At 41.5% G+C, this 20931-nt stretch overlaps 1 protein-coding gene across 6 annotated transcripts in view; it reads right to left on the reverse strand.

The window, feature by feature from the left end:
• Positions 1 to 14338, reverse strand: part of DSTYK (dual serine/threonine and tyrosine protein kinase) — a 66256-nt gene extending 51918 nt beyond the window's left edge. For 4 of the 6 annotated variants that reach the window (XR_004960845.1, XR_004960846.1, XR_004960847.1 and 1 more), the window contains exon 1: positions 14037 to 14313. Coding sequence is in view for 2 of the 6 variants with exons in the window: in XM_036271843.1 (XP_036127736.1) it covers positions 14037 to 14298 (262 nt within the window). In the remaining 4 variants the exon portion in view is untranslated. Of the gene's footprint in view, positions 1 to 14036 lie in introns of all 6 variants that reach the window. The other 2 variants (XM_036271843.1, XM_036271840.1) reach the window with 2 other exon arrangements.
• Between the last annotated feature and the right edge of the window lie 6593 nt (positions 14339 to 20931).

Here is a 20931-nt window from a genome sequence, read left to right on the forward strand (position 1 = left end):
CTTTTGCTGTGCAGAAGCTTTTTAGTTTGACGGAGTCCCATGTGTTCATTTTTTCCTTTGTTCTGTTGCCTTAGGTGATGTATCAGTGAAAATTCTGCTGCATATGATGTCTGAAATTTTGTTGCCTACATTTTCTTCTAGGATTTTTATGGATTCACGGGTCACATTTAAGTCTTTTATCCATTTTGAGTTTATTCTTGTGTATGGTATAGTTGATAGTTTAGTTTCATTTTTTTGCATGTAGCTGTCCAATTTTCCCAACACCATTTATTAAAGAGGCTGTCTTTACTCCACTGTATGCTCTTGCCACCTTTGTCAAATATTAATTGAGCATAGTGTCTTGGATCAATTTCCAAGTTCTCTGTTCTGTTCCACTGATCTATATGCCTGTTCTTATGCCAGTACCATGCTGTTTTGATTACACTAGCTTTGTAGTATAACCTGATATCTGGTACTGTGATCCTACCTACTTTGTCCTTCTTTTTCAAGATTGCTGTGGCTATTTGGGGTCTTTTTTGGTTCCACATAAACTTTTGAAGTATTTGTTCCAGCTCTGTGAAATATGTCATTGGTATTTTGAGGGGGATTGCATTGAATCTATAGATTGCTTTGGGTAGTATGGACATTTTAATGATGTTGATTCTTCCAATCCATGAACAAGGTATGTGCTTCCACTTTTTTATATCTTCCTCGGTTTCTTTTTTTAATGTCCTGTGGTTTTCTACAAATAGGTCCTTTATTTATTTGGTTAAGTTTATTCCTAGGCATCTTAATTTTTTTGCCGCAATGGTAAATGGGATTTTTAGTTTCTCTTTCTGTGAGTTCATCATTGGTGTATAAGAATGCCGTCAATTTCTTGATGTTAATTTTGTATTCTGCTACTTTGCCAAATTCAGTTATTAAGTCTAGTAGATTTTTGATGGAGTCTTTAGGGTATTCTATGTATAATATCATGTCATCTGCGAATAATGAGTTTCACTTCCTCCTTTCCAATTTGGATCCCTTTTCTTTTTTCTTCATGTCTGAGTGCTGTGGCTAAGACTTCCAGTATTATGTTAAAAAAGAGTGGTGAAAGTGGGCATCCCTGTCTTATTCTTGTTCTTAAGGGAAATGCTTTTAGTTTTTGCCCACTGAGTATGATGTTGGCTGTAGGTCTTTCATATATGGCCTTTATTATGTCAAGATATGATCCCTCTATTCCCACATTGCTGAGCGTTTTTATCAGAATTGGGTGCTGGATTTTGTCGAATGCTTTTTCAGCATCTATTGATATGATCATGTGGTTTTTATGTTACTTTTGTTTATGTGGTGCATCACATTTATTGATTTGAGAATATTGTACCAGCCTTGTATCCCTGGAATGAATCCCACTTGGTCATGGTGAATAATTTTTTTATGTATTGCTGGATCCGATTTGCTAGTATTTCGTTAAGGATTTTGGCATCTATGTTCATCAGGGATAATGGCCTGTAGTTTTCTTTCTTTGTAGTGTCTTTTCCTGGTTCTGGAATTTGAATTATGCTGTCCTCATAAAACAAGTTGGGAAGTCTTCCTTCTTCTTGAATTTTTAAAAATAGTTTGAGGAGAATGGGTGTTAGTTCTTCTTTGAATGTTCAGTAAAATTCCCCCATGAAGCCGTCCGGGCCTGGACTTTTGTTTGCTGAGAGAGTCTTGATTTCCTTAGTTGTTATTGGTCTGTTCAAGTTTTTTATCTCTTTCTGGTTCAGTTTTGGGAGACTGTGTGTTCCTAGAAATTTGTCCATTTCACTCAGATTGTCTAATTTATTCCCGTATAATTGCTCATAGTATTTGTTAACGATCCTTTGTATTTCTGTGGTGTCAGTTGTTACTTCTCTTCTTTCATTTCTGATTTTGTGTATTTGGGTTCTCTCTCTGTGTTTCTTGGTGAGTCTAGCCAAGGGTCCATCAATCATGTTTATGTTTTTGAAAAACCAGCTCTTTTGTTTAATTAATCCTTTGAAAAAAAATTTTTTTTTTTTTTGGTCTCTATGTCATTTATTTCTGCTCTGATCTTTACTATTTCCTCCCTTCTACTGCTCTGGGGTTTTCTTTTTGTTTGATTTCTAGTTTTTTAAGTTGTGAGGTTAGATAGTCTATTAGAAATGTTTCTTGTTTCTTGAGGTAGGCCTGTAGTGCTATGAACTTCCCTCTCAGAACTGCTTTCGCTGCATCCCATAGATTTTGTGTTGTTGTGTGTTCATGTTCATTGGTTTCCAGAAGTTTTTAAATTTCTTCCTCGATCTCCTCGGTAACCCAATCATTGTTTAATAACATGCTATTTAGCCTCCATGTGTTCAAATGTCTTTGCATGTTCTTGTTGTAATTGATTTCTAGTTTCGTGACATTGTGATCTGAGAAGATGCTTGATATGATTTCAATCTTCTTGAACTTGTAGAGACTTAGTTTGTGCCCTAACATGTGGTCTATCTTTAAGAATGTCCCATGTACACTTGAGAAGAATGTGAATTCTGCAGTTCTGGGGTGTAATTCTCTGTAGATATCTATTAAATCCATTTGGTCTAGTGCTTCATTTAGAGTCTCATTTTCCTTGTTCATTTTTTGTCTAGAGCAGCGGTTCTCAACTTGTGAACTGCGACCCCTTTGGGGGTCGAATGACCCTTTCACAGGGGTCGCCTAAGACTATTGGAAAACACATATTTCCAATGGTCTTAAGAACCAAGACACCGCCCTGGCCGGTTTGGCTCAGCGGTTAGAGCGTCGACCTGCGGTCCTGAGAGACCTGGGTTCGGTTCCCGCTAAGGGCACGTACCTCGGTTGCAGTTTGTCCCCAGCCCTGGTCGGTTGTGCGGGTGGCAGCCACTCGATGTGTTCCTTTCACATCGATGTTTCTCTCTCTCTCTCTGTTCCTCTCTCTCCCTCCCACTCTACCTGAACAAAAAAATGGAAAAATGTCCTCGGGTGAGGATAAAAAAAAAAAAGAACCAAGACACCGCTCCTCTATCCGTCTCCAGGCGGGTCCGCCCACATGCAGATACACCCACATACAACCTGAGGAACTGTATTAAAGGGTCGCAGCATTAGGAAGGTTGAGAACCACTGGTCTAGAGGATCTATCCAGTGATGTCAGCAGGGTGTTGAAGTCCCCTGCTATGATTGTACTGCTGTCGATTTCTCCTTTAAAGTCCTCCAGAAGATTTTTAATATATTTTGGTGCTCCTATATTGGGTGCATATATGTTTACCAAGGTTATATCTTCCTGTTGGATTGATCCTTTAAATATTATGCAGTGGCCTTCTTTGTCTCTAGTTATGGCCTTCATTTTGAAATCTAATTTATCAGATATGAGTATTGCTACCCCTTTTTTTCCTTTCCATTTGCTTGGAAGATTTTTTTCCATGCCTTCACTTTCAAGTCTTTTGTTGTGAGGTGGGTCTCTTGTAAAGAACATATATGTGAGTCATGCTTTCTTATCCAGTCAACCACTCTGTGTCTTTTTATCGGAGCATTCAATCCATTTATATTTAAGGTGATATTGGTATGTACTTATTTATTGCCATTTTTGTTTAGTGTGGTTATATTTTTCTTCCTACTACTTCTACTAATTACAGCAGTCCTTGTAACATTTCTTGCAGTGCTGGTTTGGTGCTAATATACTCCCTTAGCCTTTTTTTTTTTTTTTTTTGGTCTGGGAAGCTCTTTATTTGACCTTTTATTTCGAATGATAGCCTTGCTAGAGAGAGTAGTCTTGGATTCAGATCCTTGTTTTTCATGACTTTGATTACTTCATGCCATTCCCTTCTTGCCTGTAGTGTTTCTGTTGAGAAGTCAGCTGAGAGCCTTATGGGAGTTTCTTTGTAGGTAACCTCTTGCTTATCTCTTGCTGCCGTTAGGATTCTCTCTTTGTCTTTAATTTTTGGCATTTTAATTGTGTCTTGGTGTGAACCTGTTTGGGTTCTTCTTACCTGGGGTTCTCTATGCTTCTTGAACTTGAATGCCTTCTTCCTTCACCAAACTAGGGAAGTTTTCTGTCACTATTTCTTCAAATATATTCTCTAACCCTTACTCATGTTCTGCTTCTTCAGGGACGCCTATGATGCGAATATTATTACGTTTCCAGTTGTCCCACAGTTCTCTTAAACTGTCTTCCTGTTTTTTAATTGTTTTTTCCTTCTGGTTTTCTGATTGGCTGATTTTTTCTACCCTGTCTTCTAATTCACTGATCCAATCCTCAGCTTCCACCACTCTGCTGTTTAGTCCTTCCAATGTGTTCTTTATATCTGCTATGTCATTCTTCATTTCCAATTGATTTGTTTTCAGTGTTCCTGTATCATTACTCGTGGTGATGTCCTTACTCATGCTGTTGAGCTTCCTCAAGATCACGGCTCTGAACTCTACCTCTGACAACTTGCTTAACTGCATTTCATTTATCTCATCTTCGGTAGAGTTCTCTTGTTCTTTCATTTGGGATTTGTTTCTTTGTTTCATCATTTTGGCTATCTCAGTGGGTTTTGGAGCCTGCCAAATTTTCCCTGTGGATGTTGGTGCTCTGCTGTTTGTGGCTCCCTCTAGTAGGTTTGGATGAGCATGGGAGGACCCACATTAAACACCTGTCAAGTCTTACTTTCCTGGGTAGATTTGCAAGCCCAGGAAAGGTTCAGTTATCCTCTAGCTTTCTGCCTGGAGGCTATTAGTTTCAGTTACAAGAGCCTTGGGTTCTCAGTTGAATGAGAAACTCCCTCAGGTGTTCAGCGTAAGAGGCTTTCCTGAGGGTGGGGCAGCTGCTGGTTGTTAATGAACCTCAATTTGCATTTCTTTGGCCCAGCTGGGTGGGGTTGAATCTCCAAGGGAGGGGCTGCCCCTTCTCCCCAGAGCTCTGGGAAGGAGCAAGATGGCCACAACTCAGCAAAAACTCTGAGCACCCTCCAAAACCCGAGTGTCCCTACACAGTTCCAGTCCAGTCTGCCCTCCCTCTGCTGGAGCCCAAGGTGAGTGGCTATAGCCAATTCAGTGCTCTGTCCTGGCCCTCTGCGCTGTGGAGCCGGCTTGGGATTTTAACCCCGAACGCGCTGCTCACAGCTAAAACCACTGCTGTCCATGGTCTCCCAGCTCCCCTCTCCTACCTCCACATACCTACCAGGCTCGATTCAGTGTCCCTGGTTATATAGTCCTCTCAAGCTGCTTTTCTGTTGCTTTTTCCCGACGATTTGTCTTTATTTTAGTTGTAATTCCAGTTTGGTCCTGGGAGATCGGCTTCCCATTCACTCTGCCGCCATTTTGGAACTCTAAATCCATGCTTTATTATTATTTTTATTATTAACAATTACTTAATTTTTTATTAATTTATTTTTGTTACAAATGTTTCTTTTTTCCCCCATTGACACCCTCCTCCCGATCCTGCCCCACCCCCCCAGCACTGTTATCTATGTCCATTGGTTATGCATACATGCATATAAGTTCTTTGGTTTCTCTCTTCCCTCCCCACCACCCCCTCTTCTGAGGTTTGTCAGTCTGTACCCTACTTCTATCTCTGGGTCTATTTTGTTCATCAGCTTGTTTTGTTCATTATATTCCACAAATAAGTGAGATCATGTGATATTTGTCTTTCTCTGATTGGCTTGTTAGTATAATACTCTCCAGGTCTCTCTATTTCATCACAAAGGATAAGAGATCTTTCTTTCTTACAGCTGCATAGTATTCCATTATGTATGTGTACCACAGCCTTTTTATCCACTCATCTATTGTTGGACACTTGGGCTGTTTTCAGATCTTAGCGATTGTAAATAGTGCTACTATGAACACAGGGGAAGATATATTCTTTCTGATTGGTGTTTCAGGCTTCTTAGGGTATAATCCTAGAAGTGGGGTCACTGGATCAAATGGCAATTCAATTTTTAATTTTTGAGGAAACACCATATTGTTTTCCATAGTGGCTGCACCAGTCTGCATTCCCACCAGCAGTGTACTAGAGTCCCCTTTTCTCCACAGTCTCACCAGCACTTGTTGTTTGATGATTTTTGATGGCAGCCATTCTGGCAGGTGTGAGACGATACCTCATAGTTGTTTTAACTTGCATCTCTCTGATGATAAGTGATGTTGAGCATTTTTCCATTTGTATGTCCTGTTTGGAGAGGTGTCTATTTAGGTCCACTGCCTATTATTTAATTGGACTATCTTCCTTTTGTTGAGTTGTATGAGTATTCTATCTATTTTATTTTATTTATTTATTTATTTTTTTTATCCTCACCCGAGGACATTTTTCCATTTTTTGTTCAGGTAGAGTGGGGGGGAGAGAGAGGAACAGAGAGAGAGAGAGAGAGAAACATCGATGTGAAAGGGACACATCGAGTGGCTGCCACCCGCACAACCGACCAGGGCCGGGGACAAACTGCAACTGAGGTACATGCCCTTAGCGGGAACCGAACCCGGGTCTCTCAGGACCGCAGGCCGACGCTCTAACCGCTGAGCCAAACCGGCCAGGGCTATTCTATCTATTTTAGAAACTAACCCCTTATCTGATGTATCGTTGGCAATGATGCTCTCCCATGTAGTGGCTTCCCTTTCCATTTTGACGCTTGTTTCCTTTGCTGCACAGAAGCTTTTTAGTTTGATGTAGTCCCATTTATTCATTTTTTTCCTTTGTTTCTCTTGCCTTAGGCGTTGTATCAGTGAAAATTCTGCTGCGTGTGATGTCTGAAATTTGTTGCCTACATTTTCTTCAAGGATTTTTATGGATTCACAAGTCACGTTTAAGTCTTTTATCCATTTTGAGTTTATTCTTGTGTATAGTGTAAGTTGGTGTTCTAGCTTCATTTTTTTGCATGTAGCTCTCCAATTTTCCCAACACCATTTATTAAAGAGGCTGTCTTTACTCCATTGTGTGCTCTTGCCACCTTTGTCAAATATTAATTGAGTATAATGTCTTGGGTAAATTTTTGGGTTCTCTGTTCTGTACCATTTATCCATACGCCTGTTCTTATGCCGGTACCAGGCTGTTTTGATTACAACGGCTTTGTAGTATAACCTGATATCCGGTATTGTGATCCCTCCTACTTTGTTCTTCTTTTTCAAGATTGCTGTGGCTGTTCAGAGTCTTTTTTGGTTCCACATAAACTTTTGGAGTATTTGTTCTCGTTCTGTGAAGTATGTCATGGGTATTTTAATGGGGATTGCATTGAATCTATAGATTGCTTTGGGTAGTATGGGCATTTTAATGATGTTTATTCTTTCAATCCATGAACAAGCTATGTGCTTCCACTTTTTTGTATCTTCCTCTATTTCTTTTTTCAATGTCCTATAGTTTTCTGAGAACAGGTCCTTTATTTACTTCTTTGGTTAAGTTTATTTCTAGGTATCTCAATTTTTTTTTTGCCTCAATGGTAAATGGTATTGTTTTTTAGTTTTTCTTTCTGTGAGTTCATTGGTATGTAAGAATGCCATCGATTTCTTGACGTTCATTTTGTATCCTGCTACTTTGCCAAATTCATTTATTAAATCTTGTAGATTTTTGATGGAGTCTTTAGGGTTTTCTATGTACATGTCATCTACAAATAATGACAGTTTCACTTCCTCCTTTCCAATTTAAACCCATGCCTTCTTTAAAACTACTTGAAAGGCTGAAGAATTAACCCTATTGAAATTAGTAATGACTTTTAAGACGAAACTAAACATTGTAAATAATAATAATCTTAAGGTAATAATGTCTTTTAGGAGTAGGCAGAATTATCCCAGCATTTTTAATAGTGGGCTTCCCTGTGCCACTGGAAACAGATAATGCTAGGAAAGGAAGATTTAGGAAGGGAAAGGTGATAAAGGGAAAGGGTGCAAAAGGCCATTGTGTTTGGGGAGGCCATATTCTCCCGGGGACAAGTAGGTAGCAAGATCAGCAAAGGAGGGCCTGGTACCCTAAATATTAGGGACTGGATATGGGAATAAGAGGCTTGGATTTAGGCAATGTCACCTTAGACTCACTCACTCAGATAAAGTCTCCCACTGAAGTAAATTATGGTTCCATGACAAACTATGGAGCCTGGGTTATGACTCACTTGTAATAAAATCTCTCCACTGCCAGGGTGCATTTTATATTCCCACGGCCAGGTCAGAAAAGAATAAGAGAGGAGTCACAGAAGCAGAACTGGACTGGGAGCTTATAGACCTGCACCTAAATCTGATTCCTGTTCAAACTGTCCTGTCCCACTTTCTATCTTTCTGCTTCTCTTATTCTTCCCCTAATCCATCATGTTCCACTTCCTAAGCTGTTCACCAACTACAAACACACACACGCGTGCACACGCCCACACTCAGTCTCATGTATTTAGCGCTAACTATATGCCTGTACTAAGTGCTTTGATGTATATTATCTTTTATATTTTTTCTTTATTGACTTTAGAGAGAGAGGATGTGAGAGGAAGAGAGAGAGAGAAACATCAAAGAGAGAGAACATCGATTGGCCGCCTCCTACATGCCCCCCACTGGGGATGTGTCCTGACCGGGAATCGAACCAGCAACCTCTTGGTGCATGGGTTGATACTCAACCACTGAGCCACATCAGCCAGACTGATGTATATTATCTTTAAAGGTCACAATAACTCTGTGAGGCAGACATTATCACTCCCATGTATTTATTTAGATAATTCACATATCTAATTCCAGAACATTTTCATTCCCCCCGCCAAAGAAATCCCATACTCATTAGCAGTCACTCATTTTTCTCTCTCCCCAACCCCTGGCAATCACTAATCTACTTTCTCTCTTTATGACTTTACCGATTCTGGACATTTCACATAGAAGGAATCATAAAATATGTGACATTTTGTATCACTCTCATTTTACATCAAGAAACCAAGACTCAAATAGGTGAAGCAACTTGCCCAATTCACACAGTTAGTAAGATGCTCAGCTAGAACAGGAACCCAGGTCGGATGCAAATGCTTATGCTTGCTTTTGACTACTATATGCTGCTTCCACACAGGAAGGAAACCGAAAACGTGAAAGTTTTAGATATACTTGGGGAGACAGGTTTTGTTCGTCTAAGGCAATATAAGTAAAAAGAACCACAAACTGCAGCACCATCTCTGCTGAACTTGCATTGAAATGCTGAGCAGCTCTTCTAAACAGACCATGGCAAACTACTAGAAAGCACCCAATCTCTCTGTTCCATCCCACAACCCTAACTTGTGCCCACCCTCAGCCCCATAATGATGGCAGTTCTATAAAACCAGACTGGAATCTCCTCTCTCCCAACTTTCTGTCCCTTCCCCAGATGTCACTCTGCCACTTAAACTTCATTATCCATACACATTTCTATCTAAGGAGTCCAAGAAAAATGACTCCTTTAAATAAGTACACTAGTGTTTTTCCTCTTCTTTTTAACCCTGGCCATCAGTTTATACTAGTTGTGACAAAAAGAGGGTAAAAAATGTGGGAGAAATCAAGCTGTTGGCTAACCAAAGGCAAGGAGCTCTAAAAACCTAAGAATTGTAACTCACATAAAACGTCTACAATCTAGCCAACACCGCAGCTTTCTGACATTTTTCTGCTTTATGCATTAAGTATGCATATGGTTGAGATTAGATTATACCTTTCTAGAGGACCAAGTTCAGGTCTTCCAGGGCCTTTTCATCTCTCATCCAACATAAACAAATAGGTACATTATAATGTTGCTAATTATATATATTTTTTCTTTCTTAGGAGAAAAGCATAAAAGGGAAAGACTGATTTCCACTAATCTAAGGCTAGGCCAGTCTTTCTTTGACTCTCTATCCCCCAAACCAGACAGTCAAATGTTTATTGAATAAAAGCAAATACTTACACAGCAGTACCAGACACTGTTCTAAACACATATTTTATAACTGGCAACAACCCTAGAGGCAAGTACTATTACCATAATCCCCATTTCCTGATGAGGAAACTGTAGCCCAGCACAGCTGTGATTTGCCAAAGGTTATCCAGTCAATAAGGAGTGGGAATCGGGATTGAGGGAATGCAGGATAGCTAGAGCATTCCCAACTAGACACATTTGAGTCATTCTGATTTCTTAAAATTGAGAGGTTTATGATATATCGCAACAGCCAGAAACCCCAATGGCTCTAAAAACAAGAAAAATACTTTTCCCTTTGCTGTTTTGTAATCAACAGTCCATCTGCCTTTTTTCAGAAGTACTCAAAGCCTTTATCTCACTACTTCTGAACCCTCTGACAGCAGAAAACTGACAGAGAGCGCCCTGTAGTTGGGTGAAAAGAAGGCGGCAGGGGAACTCAATTAAAGAAATTTCACTTATAATTCAATTTTCTTTGTTACAGGCCAAGCTACTTTCATTTTAGAGTTCTATCCCATCTATTTTTAAAATTCTAAAACATCATGTGTGTTATATACAGGGTAGGTAAAAGCAGGCTCACAGTTGTGAGTACGTGAAACAGTTTATTCTTGTATTTTTTTTAAATAATTTTTCTTTATTGATTTTTAGAGAGAGAGGACGGGGGGAGGGAGAGAAAGAGAAACATTGATTGGCCACTTCCTGCATGCCCCTCACTGGTATAGGGCCCCCAACCTGGGCATGTGCCCTGGCTAGGAATCAAACTGGTGACCTCTTGGTGCATGGGTCGACGTTCAACCACTGAGCCACACCAGCTGGGCTAATTATTGTATTATTATATGAACAACTGTAAGCCTGAGTTTGCCCTACCTCAACACTGCCCCCAGTGGATACAAAACTGTCAAGAGTAAGAAGGAAGCATAATTTTGGGGTCTTTCCCATCTAATTTGTGTTTAAAAATGAAATAATAAAAATAGAGTAAATCCATGATCTTCAGTTGCTCAAATACCATACTACATCCAACCCAGAAGCACACTCCATCCTGACTGGTGCTTAAAACCTCTTAAGAGGTTAAAAATTGAGTGTCCCGCCCTGGACATTGTGGCTCAGTTGGTTAAGTGTCATCCCACACACAGAAAGGTTCCCAGTTTGATTTCCAGTCAGGGCACATGCCCAGGTTTCGGGCTTGATCCCCAGTCAAGGTACATTACATACTGGAGGCAGCAGATCTATGTTTCTATCTCACATTAATGTTTCTGTTTCTCTCTCTCTCTCTCAAAACGTATTTTTTTTTAAATTGAATGTCCCTTCTCTTAACATTCTAAGTTCCTACTTATTAGAAACCAACGTTCACAAAATAAAGTTGAGACAGTCTCTGAATGAACATGACCTTGCAAAGATAGCCTGTAAAAGGAGAGAACAAGAGCTAGTTGTCTCTTAAGGAGTGGTTTCTAGTTTCTTTCTTTTTTTAATCTTTATTGTTGAAAGTATTACAGATGGTTTCTACTTTCTAACACAATTACCTAAACAACTGGGAAAATGGCATCCCCAAAATATACATATAAGTGCTACCTCACTAATATCCCCCTCCAAAGATAAAACTCTTCACAGAAAGGAACTGAAGCATTTTATGGAACGAAATCAAAATGCTCCCATTGCTGTCATCCATACCCTCTCTTAGTTTTTATTTGGGGTGGGCAGAGGGTGAAGAGAGTTAAAATCGCTAAGATTAGGCCATCATGCAGTCAACTAGAAAAGCCAATGAGGCAAAATGCAAAAGGTGCATTTGTATTCTTAGGTTGACTTTTAAAGGATAAAAAGAGCCAACCAAGGTACCTTGAAAGCCTCCATCCCTCTGAAGTGAATCTACTCTCTTGATTTTTCTTTCAGTTGTAATTCAAAACTAAACAGTTATTATAAAATAACAGCAATGGAGGGTTTTTTGTTTTGTTTTCTGTAAGCTCTAAGAACACCCCGTGAGCAGGGAAAGCCACTGGAAAACACTGCTGAGGGAAAGAGGGTCAAAGTACACATTCTGGGGATCATCTCTCAAAACATTTGCCCTTCCCACCCGTTGTTTTCCGATAGCCTCACAGAAACCAGTCCCCTCCACAGCTCCATTTTCAGAACAGCAAATCTCTGGGCACAAGATGTCAACACCACAATTTCAGAACCGCTAGTCTCAGGGCCCAGGGTAGGCCACCCCAAGATGTCCCACAATGGTATGTTCAGTATTTTGAATTAAAGTTTCTTAAGAACGGCCTGTGTCAGAAGAAAACCCCGACTCTCTGTCAGGTGCCCTCCTAGCTCCAGAGAGCTCAGAACAATCTTATCACAAGAGTTAAAAGAACCCAGTCAAAAGCTTGTATAAACAAGCCTTGTAATGCCTCTACTAACTTACTACTTAATTCTAAACTGCTTAGATTCCTCACTAACGCCCAAACCTTGCTTAGACTCCTTTCTAATAAGCACTAATGTTCTTTGTTCTGTCAATTTGTCACATATCTGTTTTTTTGTCTAAAAGGTATAAAAAGGTGCCTGGTTGGCCCTGGCCTGGTTGGAAAAGGTTGAGGATTTGATTCCTGGTCAGGGCACATACCTAGGTTTGGGGTTCAATCCCCAGTAAAGAGCATACAAGAATAAACCAATCCATGTTTCTCTCCCCGACTCTCAGCCCCTTCCTTCCTCTCTGTAAAAATCAATAAAACATATCTTTGGGTGAGAATTTTTAAAAAGGTGCCTGATCGTGTAATTTCTTTGAGCCCCATTTTATGATCTGATCATCATAGTATTCTCCTATGTGCACCTATTAAATTGGTTTTTCTCCTGTTAATCTAGTCTTGTGTCAATTTTATTATTTTATGAGTACAGCCATAGAACTAAAGAAAGGGGGAGGGATTCTCCCTTTCCCCGACACTAGTCATCCTCCTCCTCCCATTTATCCCATGGGGCAGAATAAAAGCTTTTTTATTTACATGCTAACTAAATGTAATGGTATAGTATCATTTAGGACCATATCAGAATCTTACTATTTTTATCACCATTTCTGGAGTCTCAGACAAATGTAGGATACAAAACATGCAACTTTTGGAAAATATAGGGCCCAATACACAAACCTTGATGAGTTAGTTCAACAATTTGTTCCATTCTGAGCCTCATGTTCAAATTTGCTATCAGCCACTAAATTTGTGTTTCTTAAACTGTGTTTGCAGACCACTTGCATCAGAATTCCCAGATATGTTTTTATGTTTAGATTCTTAGAACCCACCCACTAGGCCGACTCAATCTGTGTAATAGAGCCTGAGACATATTTTATTTTAAACTGATGTTAGTTAATACATAAGTTTGGGCATCAGTAAATTAAGCCACTGACTTCTTGGCTATGTTTTCCCCAACGTGTCTGTGGGATCCCTTCCAACCTAGGTTATTTCCTAATTGGATACAGTAATTAACAAACCAAACCCTCCAGTTCCCCACCAATAACAAGCAATTTCAGAGGAAGCAAGAAACTAGGCAAGATCAAAGCCCATGCAGGATTGTAAGCACTATAGGGCCTCTAACACATCCCAGAGAGAGCCGTGTCGGGAAGTCTCAGGACCAACAACAATCCCTTCCCTCTCTAACTTCTTCACCCTAAGCACAAGCAACATCTCTGGCAACTCGCTGCCACCCAGCAGCTATCATTTCCTTTCTGACCCCCGGCCACTGTGAGTCCACTCTTGCCTCGCGATTGGTGTACAAGCATTTCACATACCTAATCAAACATGCACAACACACGCTCAATCCACTCCTGTTCCCTGGCCTCCTCAGCCTCCTGGGGCACCCTGCCTCCAGCCCCTCCTCCAGCCTTCCGTCCCTAAACTGGGGCTCTGGGCCACAACTGCTCACCCCCAACTCGGAGCCACTTTCCCCACTCCTCGGGTAACCCCGCCCGCCCCAAACACCCGGCCTCCACGCTCCGGCCTGCGCACAGCCCGGTCCCCTGGATCCTGCTCCGGGAGCTCCAGCCTTTGGGCGCCCCTTGCCCCCGGACCCCCAGGCCAACCCCTCGACGCCCCTCCTCCTCTCCCCCACCCGGAGGGATGCCCTCCCCAGGCATCTCGGATTCCAAAGGCGCAGGCCCACGGGCCGGCCACGAGGCCCTTCTCCCCTTTCCACCTCCCCGGGGTTGTTTTGCAGGCCGGGTGCGGTCCATCCTGCCCTTGGCTCCCCGGCCGTCTCTCCCTAGCGGTGCCCTCCTTACCAGCCTGCAGCCCGGTCTCGGCGACATCGCCGGCAGGGGCGCGCTGGGCCCCGCCGCCCGTGGGGGAGGAGGGGCAACTGTGGCTGTGGGAGCCCTTGATGTCGCGGAAGAACTTCTGGGTTTCTCGTAGGTTCTGCCGCAGCCGTCCCAGGTAGCGGCGGTAGCGGCTGAAGCTCCGGCACAGGTCCCGGATCATTCCGCCGCCTCCTGGGCCAGGACCCGACACCGGCTCGCTCCCCCACCGTACCCCGTCGCCCTCCATCTCCTCAGCCCGCTCTGCCTTCGGGGGCCGGTCCCCAGCCTGTTGGCCCGGCTTCCCTTCCCCCCCGCCCCCCAGGGCTTGAGGGAGGAGGAATCCGCCTCCTAACGCCCCCGCCTGCAGCCCGCCGGGCTCCCAACTCCGTCACCGCAGCTAAAAACAGACCATACTGCAGTGCGCCGCGGACGGAACCTTTATCTCCACCATCCAGAAGAGCGAGGGAAGGAGCCTTGGAACCCGCCGCGGCTGCGGTGTCTCCTGGGACTTGTAGTCCTCACCCGGAGATGATCCATGAGACTCATCCCCTTTTGGCATAAACCTCACCCGTTCTTGTGCTTACACGCTCTTCTCGCTTAAAAACATGTTCCTACTCCTTGCATAAGTGTCCCTGAGCAGAGAAAGGAGCTGCAGGACCCAGATGCCGGCAGAAGTGGGGTGCCTTACAGAGATCAGAGCGAAAGTTGGTAACAGCAAAAAGGAAGGAAACAAGACGGAGGCCAGTAATATCTCCATGGCTTCCCTAATAGCTCTGAATTTCCGGATACAGTAGATACTGGGGAACTGGCTAAAAATGCCCTGGAAGTAGGGAAATCCCTCCTGTTTGTATTTCATTCTTCTTTTCTGACTTACCTTCTCCAGGTGGGGAAAAGGAGGGTGTGAAAGGACCGTTCAAGAGCTTTACACCGAAGTTCATTTGGTTTCTTGTAGTAGAGAGCAGGTGAAGGGGAAGTTGAGGTTTGAAGCCTTCCAAACAGGTTCTGGTTATCTTAACTTGGCTTCTGCTAATGTAGAACACTTACTCACATAGACTGTCTAGGAGCCCTTAACACAATTACAGAGGGGACAAAACTTGACAGCCACCTCTTTTTCTCTCCTGCTTTCTCTCCCCTCCTCTCCAGGCACAAAGCCCTCCTCTGTCTTTCTTGGTGTGGAAAGACCCCATATTTCACCCAAGCGAGACTTCTCTGGCAGCCTGAATAGTGTGGTTCCTCGACTGAACTTAAGGGGAGACTTGAGTTTGAGTCCGAACTTCCCTAATGCCTTGCCTTGGGACCTGTGAAGTAAGAGTTTCAACTAGTTGATCTTTAAGCCCTTTGGGCTCTAAAATTTTGAGTCTTGCTTTAAAATCTTTGCTTCTGTCTCCCAACATCTCTTCCCTTCAGTTCAAGTGTTCCTAGCTAAGTAGTGGCATGATAAATGGATTAATTCAATGTAGAATGTGAAGAATTTACCTTTTTTGCATGTTATAAAAAAGGGTCTCTGGACCACATGAATATCTATTTGGTAAATGCTTTTGATGGGTCCTGGTAAAAAGGGAGCCTCAAGCTTCTTCTAATGTACCCCCTTTTACTTGCTCACATATTCTTCACTGGCCACTCCTCATCTTTGCAAGACTCCCATGCAACACATAAAAGTTTCAGTGAAACAAAAAGGAAAATACAAAATGGAAAGTTTAATAGGAGATGGTTGATACTATTCTTAACCATGAAGAAGAAGCAATGTAACAAAGCAGTGTGTGATGACTTGCCACACACAATCATTTTTAGCAAAGGAGATCAGATGAGAGTGTACTTAGGCTGGAATTGTCCAGAAAAGGAATAGGGAATTAATGCCATTTGAAGACAAAGGAAAATTTGGATAGGCAGAAGTAGCCAGGTAAAGGTCATGGAGCCCATCCTTTTAAAAACTATTCTTTAGTACTTCATATTTATTTTTAAAATAAATGAGACTGTAGTATGAAATTCAAATGGTGCAAATGATACACAAGGGAAAACTAAGTCTTCCTTCTACTTCCTGTCTCCCAGTCACCTAGTTCCCTTCCAGGTACACCACTAATACAGATATAGAAACTATTTAGATATGTATTTTTAAACACAAATGATAGCCTATTATTCTGACTCTATTCTGCTCTTAGAGACTCTTCCACACCAGAACATAAAGATCTGCCTTATTCTTTTTAACTGTATACTAACAAGTTTTTTATTAATGGATTATTAGGTATTTTGCAGTCTTTTAGTGTTACAATGCTGTAGCAACTAGCGTGCATACAAAATTTTTAATATGTATAAGTATGTCTCATTCCCAATTTTTTATTGATTTTAGAGAGAGGAAGAGAGAGAAAGTCATCAACATGAGAAAGAAACATCAATTGGCCACCTCCCACATGCGCTCTGACTGGACCTGAAACCTGGGTATGTGCCCTCATTGGGAAGCGAACCCATCACCTTTTGGTGTGCCGGATGATGATGCTCCATCCAACTGGGTCACACCGGCCAGGGCTCATCCCCATTTTTGATCTGCTGAGGAAAGTGATCATTTGTTTCCTGTTGTTTAAAATCTTAACCGAGATGAAGGACAATGAACACTTTTTAAATCACAAACACCTACAAGTAAAAATACATATTTTATTCAGATATCCAATTCTAAGGACAAATAGGTGAGGATACGAGTTTGAATGATAACAAGAGAGGATTTAAGTTAGTGTAGGAAAGTGTTTCTAGAAAGTGATGGCAGCCCTGGCCAGTTTGGCTCAGCGGTTAGAGCGTCGGCCTGCGGTCCGGAGAGACCCAGGTTTGGTTCCCGCTAAGGGCACGTACTTCGGTTGCAGTTTGTCCCCGGCCCTGGTTGGTCGTGTGGGTGGCGGCCACTCGATGTGTCCCTTCACGTCGATGTTTCTCTCTCTCTCTCTCCCTTCCTCTCTCTCCCTCCCACTCTATCTGTACAAAAAATGGAAAAATATCCTCGGGTGGAGGATTAAAAAAAAAGAAAGTGATGGCAGTTAAACAGTTAATGAAAATGGTCTACTTTTGTTCTCCCCTAGAACACCACTAACATGACAATAACTGGCATTTTAAAAGCATAACCCTACAACATAGAGAGGAGCCAGTACTAAAACAAAAACAACAGAAAAAGTAGAAGCTGGAAAAGCAAATGGACAAGTATTAACTAAATTACCAATCTGGAGAAACCTGAATCCTAAACCCAAAGTGTGAAAAACCTGAGAGTCTAGGTGTCTTCCTTCTGCTTGTGAAAAAAAAAAAAAAAATGCTGAGACCCAACCTGGTTAATACTGCAGAATTCCTCAAGTCTCAGTAATTGATGGCAAGTATAGCACAGCAGGACTGCCATGTACAGGTTGTACCGTGGGCAGAGATTAAAACAAGGATTTTGCAAGCTGTTTAAAGTCAGATCTCTAGGTCACCTCTCCCTTCTTTAACTGTCCCCATTCCTCCCAAAAGAAGACTGTTGTCTTTATTCTCCTGAGAGGGTTAACTAGTGTAAAGGACAAACACATGACGTTACCCCCTGGATTTTAAGGGAATGGCAAGAACTAGCTGCTAATAGATAACCACTGCATTGTATAGATAACCATTGCTTTGTGTACATCGAAACTAATTGTTCCTTCAGGCATAACAGGTAACTGCAAATATCTGTTTCTGTACGTGCTTGCTTGCTTGCATACCCTTAACCCAAATTCCTTAACAGGGGCTAAGCAACCCACCCCCTGAGCTCGGGGCTGCTCTCTCCTCTGTGTTGGATGGGACAGTCGCCGCAAGGCTAATAAAGCTCTCTTAATTTGAACCCAGTTCGGAGTCTCGTTGGTCTACAACAATAGGAGGTCTCTTTATAAACAAGGAGATTAAGTTGAATTTATGGATATTAGATGCTAAGAATCTCAACCCTCTTCCACCACTGAGTTCCTAGATCTCTGGCAACCAGATGTTTCCCCTTCAGAGAGGAAACTTGAAGTGTCTTCATCAAGGTATCTGACCAGCCCAAGAGGAAAAGCCTAAAGATCCTGACATCAGAACAAGAGACTTTTTTCTGGCTTCTTCATTGCACCTGAACAGTGCCTGTCCCTTGGTAGGTGCTCATTAGATATTTGTTGATGAATGTTCACTGTAGCATTTTTGAATATTCAGGAAAGCACAATGGAGAAAATAAAGATCACTGATGTTTCTACTATCCAGAACGAATCAGTAGGTTACATTTGTATATAGTAACGTGGTCCTCATTGGAGGAAGAGGGATAGGTGAAATATATTAGTCTTTCTAACTTTACTTTTCTATGAAAAGTTCCTCTTGGTTAGATGATTTCTAGAGAGATTCTGAAGGCTTGGTCCCCATGTTTATGTAGGTAGGAATCAGATATTTTTTTATGGAACACCAAAAGACACTAGTATTTAGCCTGGCCAGTGTGGCTCAGTGGTTGAGCATCAACCCATGCACCAAGAAGTAGCTGGTTCAGTTCCCAGTCAGGGCACATGCCCAGGTCGTGGGCCAAAACCCCAGTGGGGGCATGCAGGAGGTGGCCAATCGATGTTCTCTCTCATTGATGTTTCTCTCTCTCTCTCTACCTCTCCCTTCCTCTCTCTCTAAACTCAATAAAGAAAAAGAAAAAAAAAAGACACTAGCATTTAATTCTGTCATGTGAATTAGAGACAAGTTTACTAATAGAAAGTATGACTATCCTCCATTATGAAACATAAAAGCATAATCTCAAATCCAAGAATTAAGAAACCTACTAATTAAAGAGAAAAAATACAATTAAACACTTCTGAGTTTTCCAGAGGTATTTTACTACTGTTCAATTGTTGTTATCTGCTAAAGTTATCACTAATAAGGAAGTGAAACTCGGCTCCAAAGAAGAGAGAAAAAATTATGGGAAAAAAATGAGATAATACCACCATTAACTATTTTTTTCTATGGATTGGGAAAAGATCACCATTATCAAGTTTAGCAGCAGAACACCTTCCTCCAGCTCAAAACTGGTTTCCAAGGGAACATGTTTGACAATCCCTGTTCTAGACAATCTTGCTCTCTTCACTGCTCATTCTGTCTATTGCTGATGGTGTTGCAATTCAGTGCTTCTCAAACTTTAATGTGCACAAGAACCATGTGGGCATCTTGTTAAAATACAGTTCTGATTCAGTAGGTCTGGGGCAGGACTTGGATTTCACATTCATAACAAGCTCCCAGGTGATGTCAATGCTGCTGGTCTGTGGACCACACTTCGAGAAGCAAGGGTGTACGGAGACAGAAGTGGAGTCAGCAAAGTCTCAGGGTTAAGAAAATAGGTCTGGGAGTCAAAGAGACCTGCATTCAAACCCTAGCTCTATTCCTTCCTGTTTGTATGCCCTTGGAGACAGTACCTACTTTCTCCAAGTCTTAGTACCTTCTTCATAAGGTTGCTGTGAGCATTAAAAGAACAATGCCAATGGTAACTCCGAATTATGTCAAAGTTTTTAAAAAACAGTATCTGACTCATGATGAGCACTCAATAAATGGCTTGCTGCTTTTATCAATTATATTATCAGTGTGACAAACCTGAGTTCTAGTCCTGACTTGCTACTTTATCATCATTGGCCCCTCTGAGTCTTGGTTTTTCTCATCCATCAAATGAGATAATAATAGTATTAAACACTTCATAAGGTTATCATGAGGATTAAGATGAGGGGAAAAGTATTTTTTTAAGTGCTCGACACAAAACCTAGCATACAGAAGGCACTCAATAAAAGATAACTTTGATGATGGTGATTGCTGTAAAAGTCAGTTCTAATCCTGGCTCTGTGTATTCTGTTAAAAGGGAGAATCCTGTGATTGTGTTCAACATCAGTCTGTTGTTGGGATGAGCCATAGTAAATGAAAGTGCTTTGGAAATTAAATTTCATAAAAATGTAGGGAAAAGCATGAGAGTGAAAGAGAATCTGACCTGAATTCTAGGACTGGTTGTGCTACTACTCACTTTGTAATCTTAAGCAAATGACTTAGCTTCTTGGAGACTCAGTTATTCATCTGTATAGTAGAGCCAATGATACATAACTCATGGGGTTACACAGACTGACTGACATAATGTGTAAAGAAAGCAGTAAGTACCTTGCCTAGCACATACGCGTGCTTAATAAATGTTTTCTTCCCTGGAGATTAAAGGTCTATAAAACTGAACTTCCAAATGCGTTCTACTTAATTATACATCAAGTATCATTCCAATGCTGAATATTTCATCAGTGGCTTCCCTGGCTGTTAGGATGCACATCATAGAGAGGAAAAACAATTAAAAGGAACTTGGTGCAACCCCAAACAGAGATAATCTTTTACTACTGGGTAGAAAAACAAAGTTTCTAGAAATTTTTCTTTTTGATTGATTTTAGAGAGAGAGAGGAAGGGAGAGAGAGAGAAACATCAATTTGTTGTTCCACTTATATGTGCATTCATTTGTTGATTCTTGTATGTTCCCTGACCAGCGATTGAATATACCACCTTGGTGGGTGTATTGGGATGATACTCTAACCAGCTGAGCTACCTGACCAGGGCTAGAAATTTTTCAGAATAACTGACCCAAAACTTTCCAGAAGCCCTGAACATAGTTTTGTCATGGTTCATTTCTCATCAGTAAGGTTGATAGTGCTTTTCCAAGTCTAAGTGGGTTTGATTCTTTTTCCACTATGTTGCCTGACACTTTAGTGGAATTCACTTTTGGTTAATGTCCTTATCTGCCCAGCATAAAACATGACAACAGGTTGTATTTTGATATCTTTGGGCTGATCCTGGATGGAGGAAGATGGATAGATGAAAACCTTTCAATACCCTTTTCTATGTCAACATTATCTTGGTAGATGTTTTCTGGAAGATTCTG

Source organism: Molossus molossus, unplaced genomic scaffold (assembly GCF_014108415.1).
Source record: "Molossus molossus isolate mMolMol1 unplaced genomic scaffold, mMolMol1.p scaffold_m16_p_20, whole genome shotgun sequence".
NCBI lineage: Eukaryota > Metazoa > Chordata > Mammalia > Chiroptera > Molossidae > Molossus > Molossus molossus.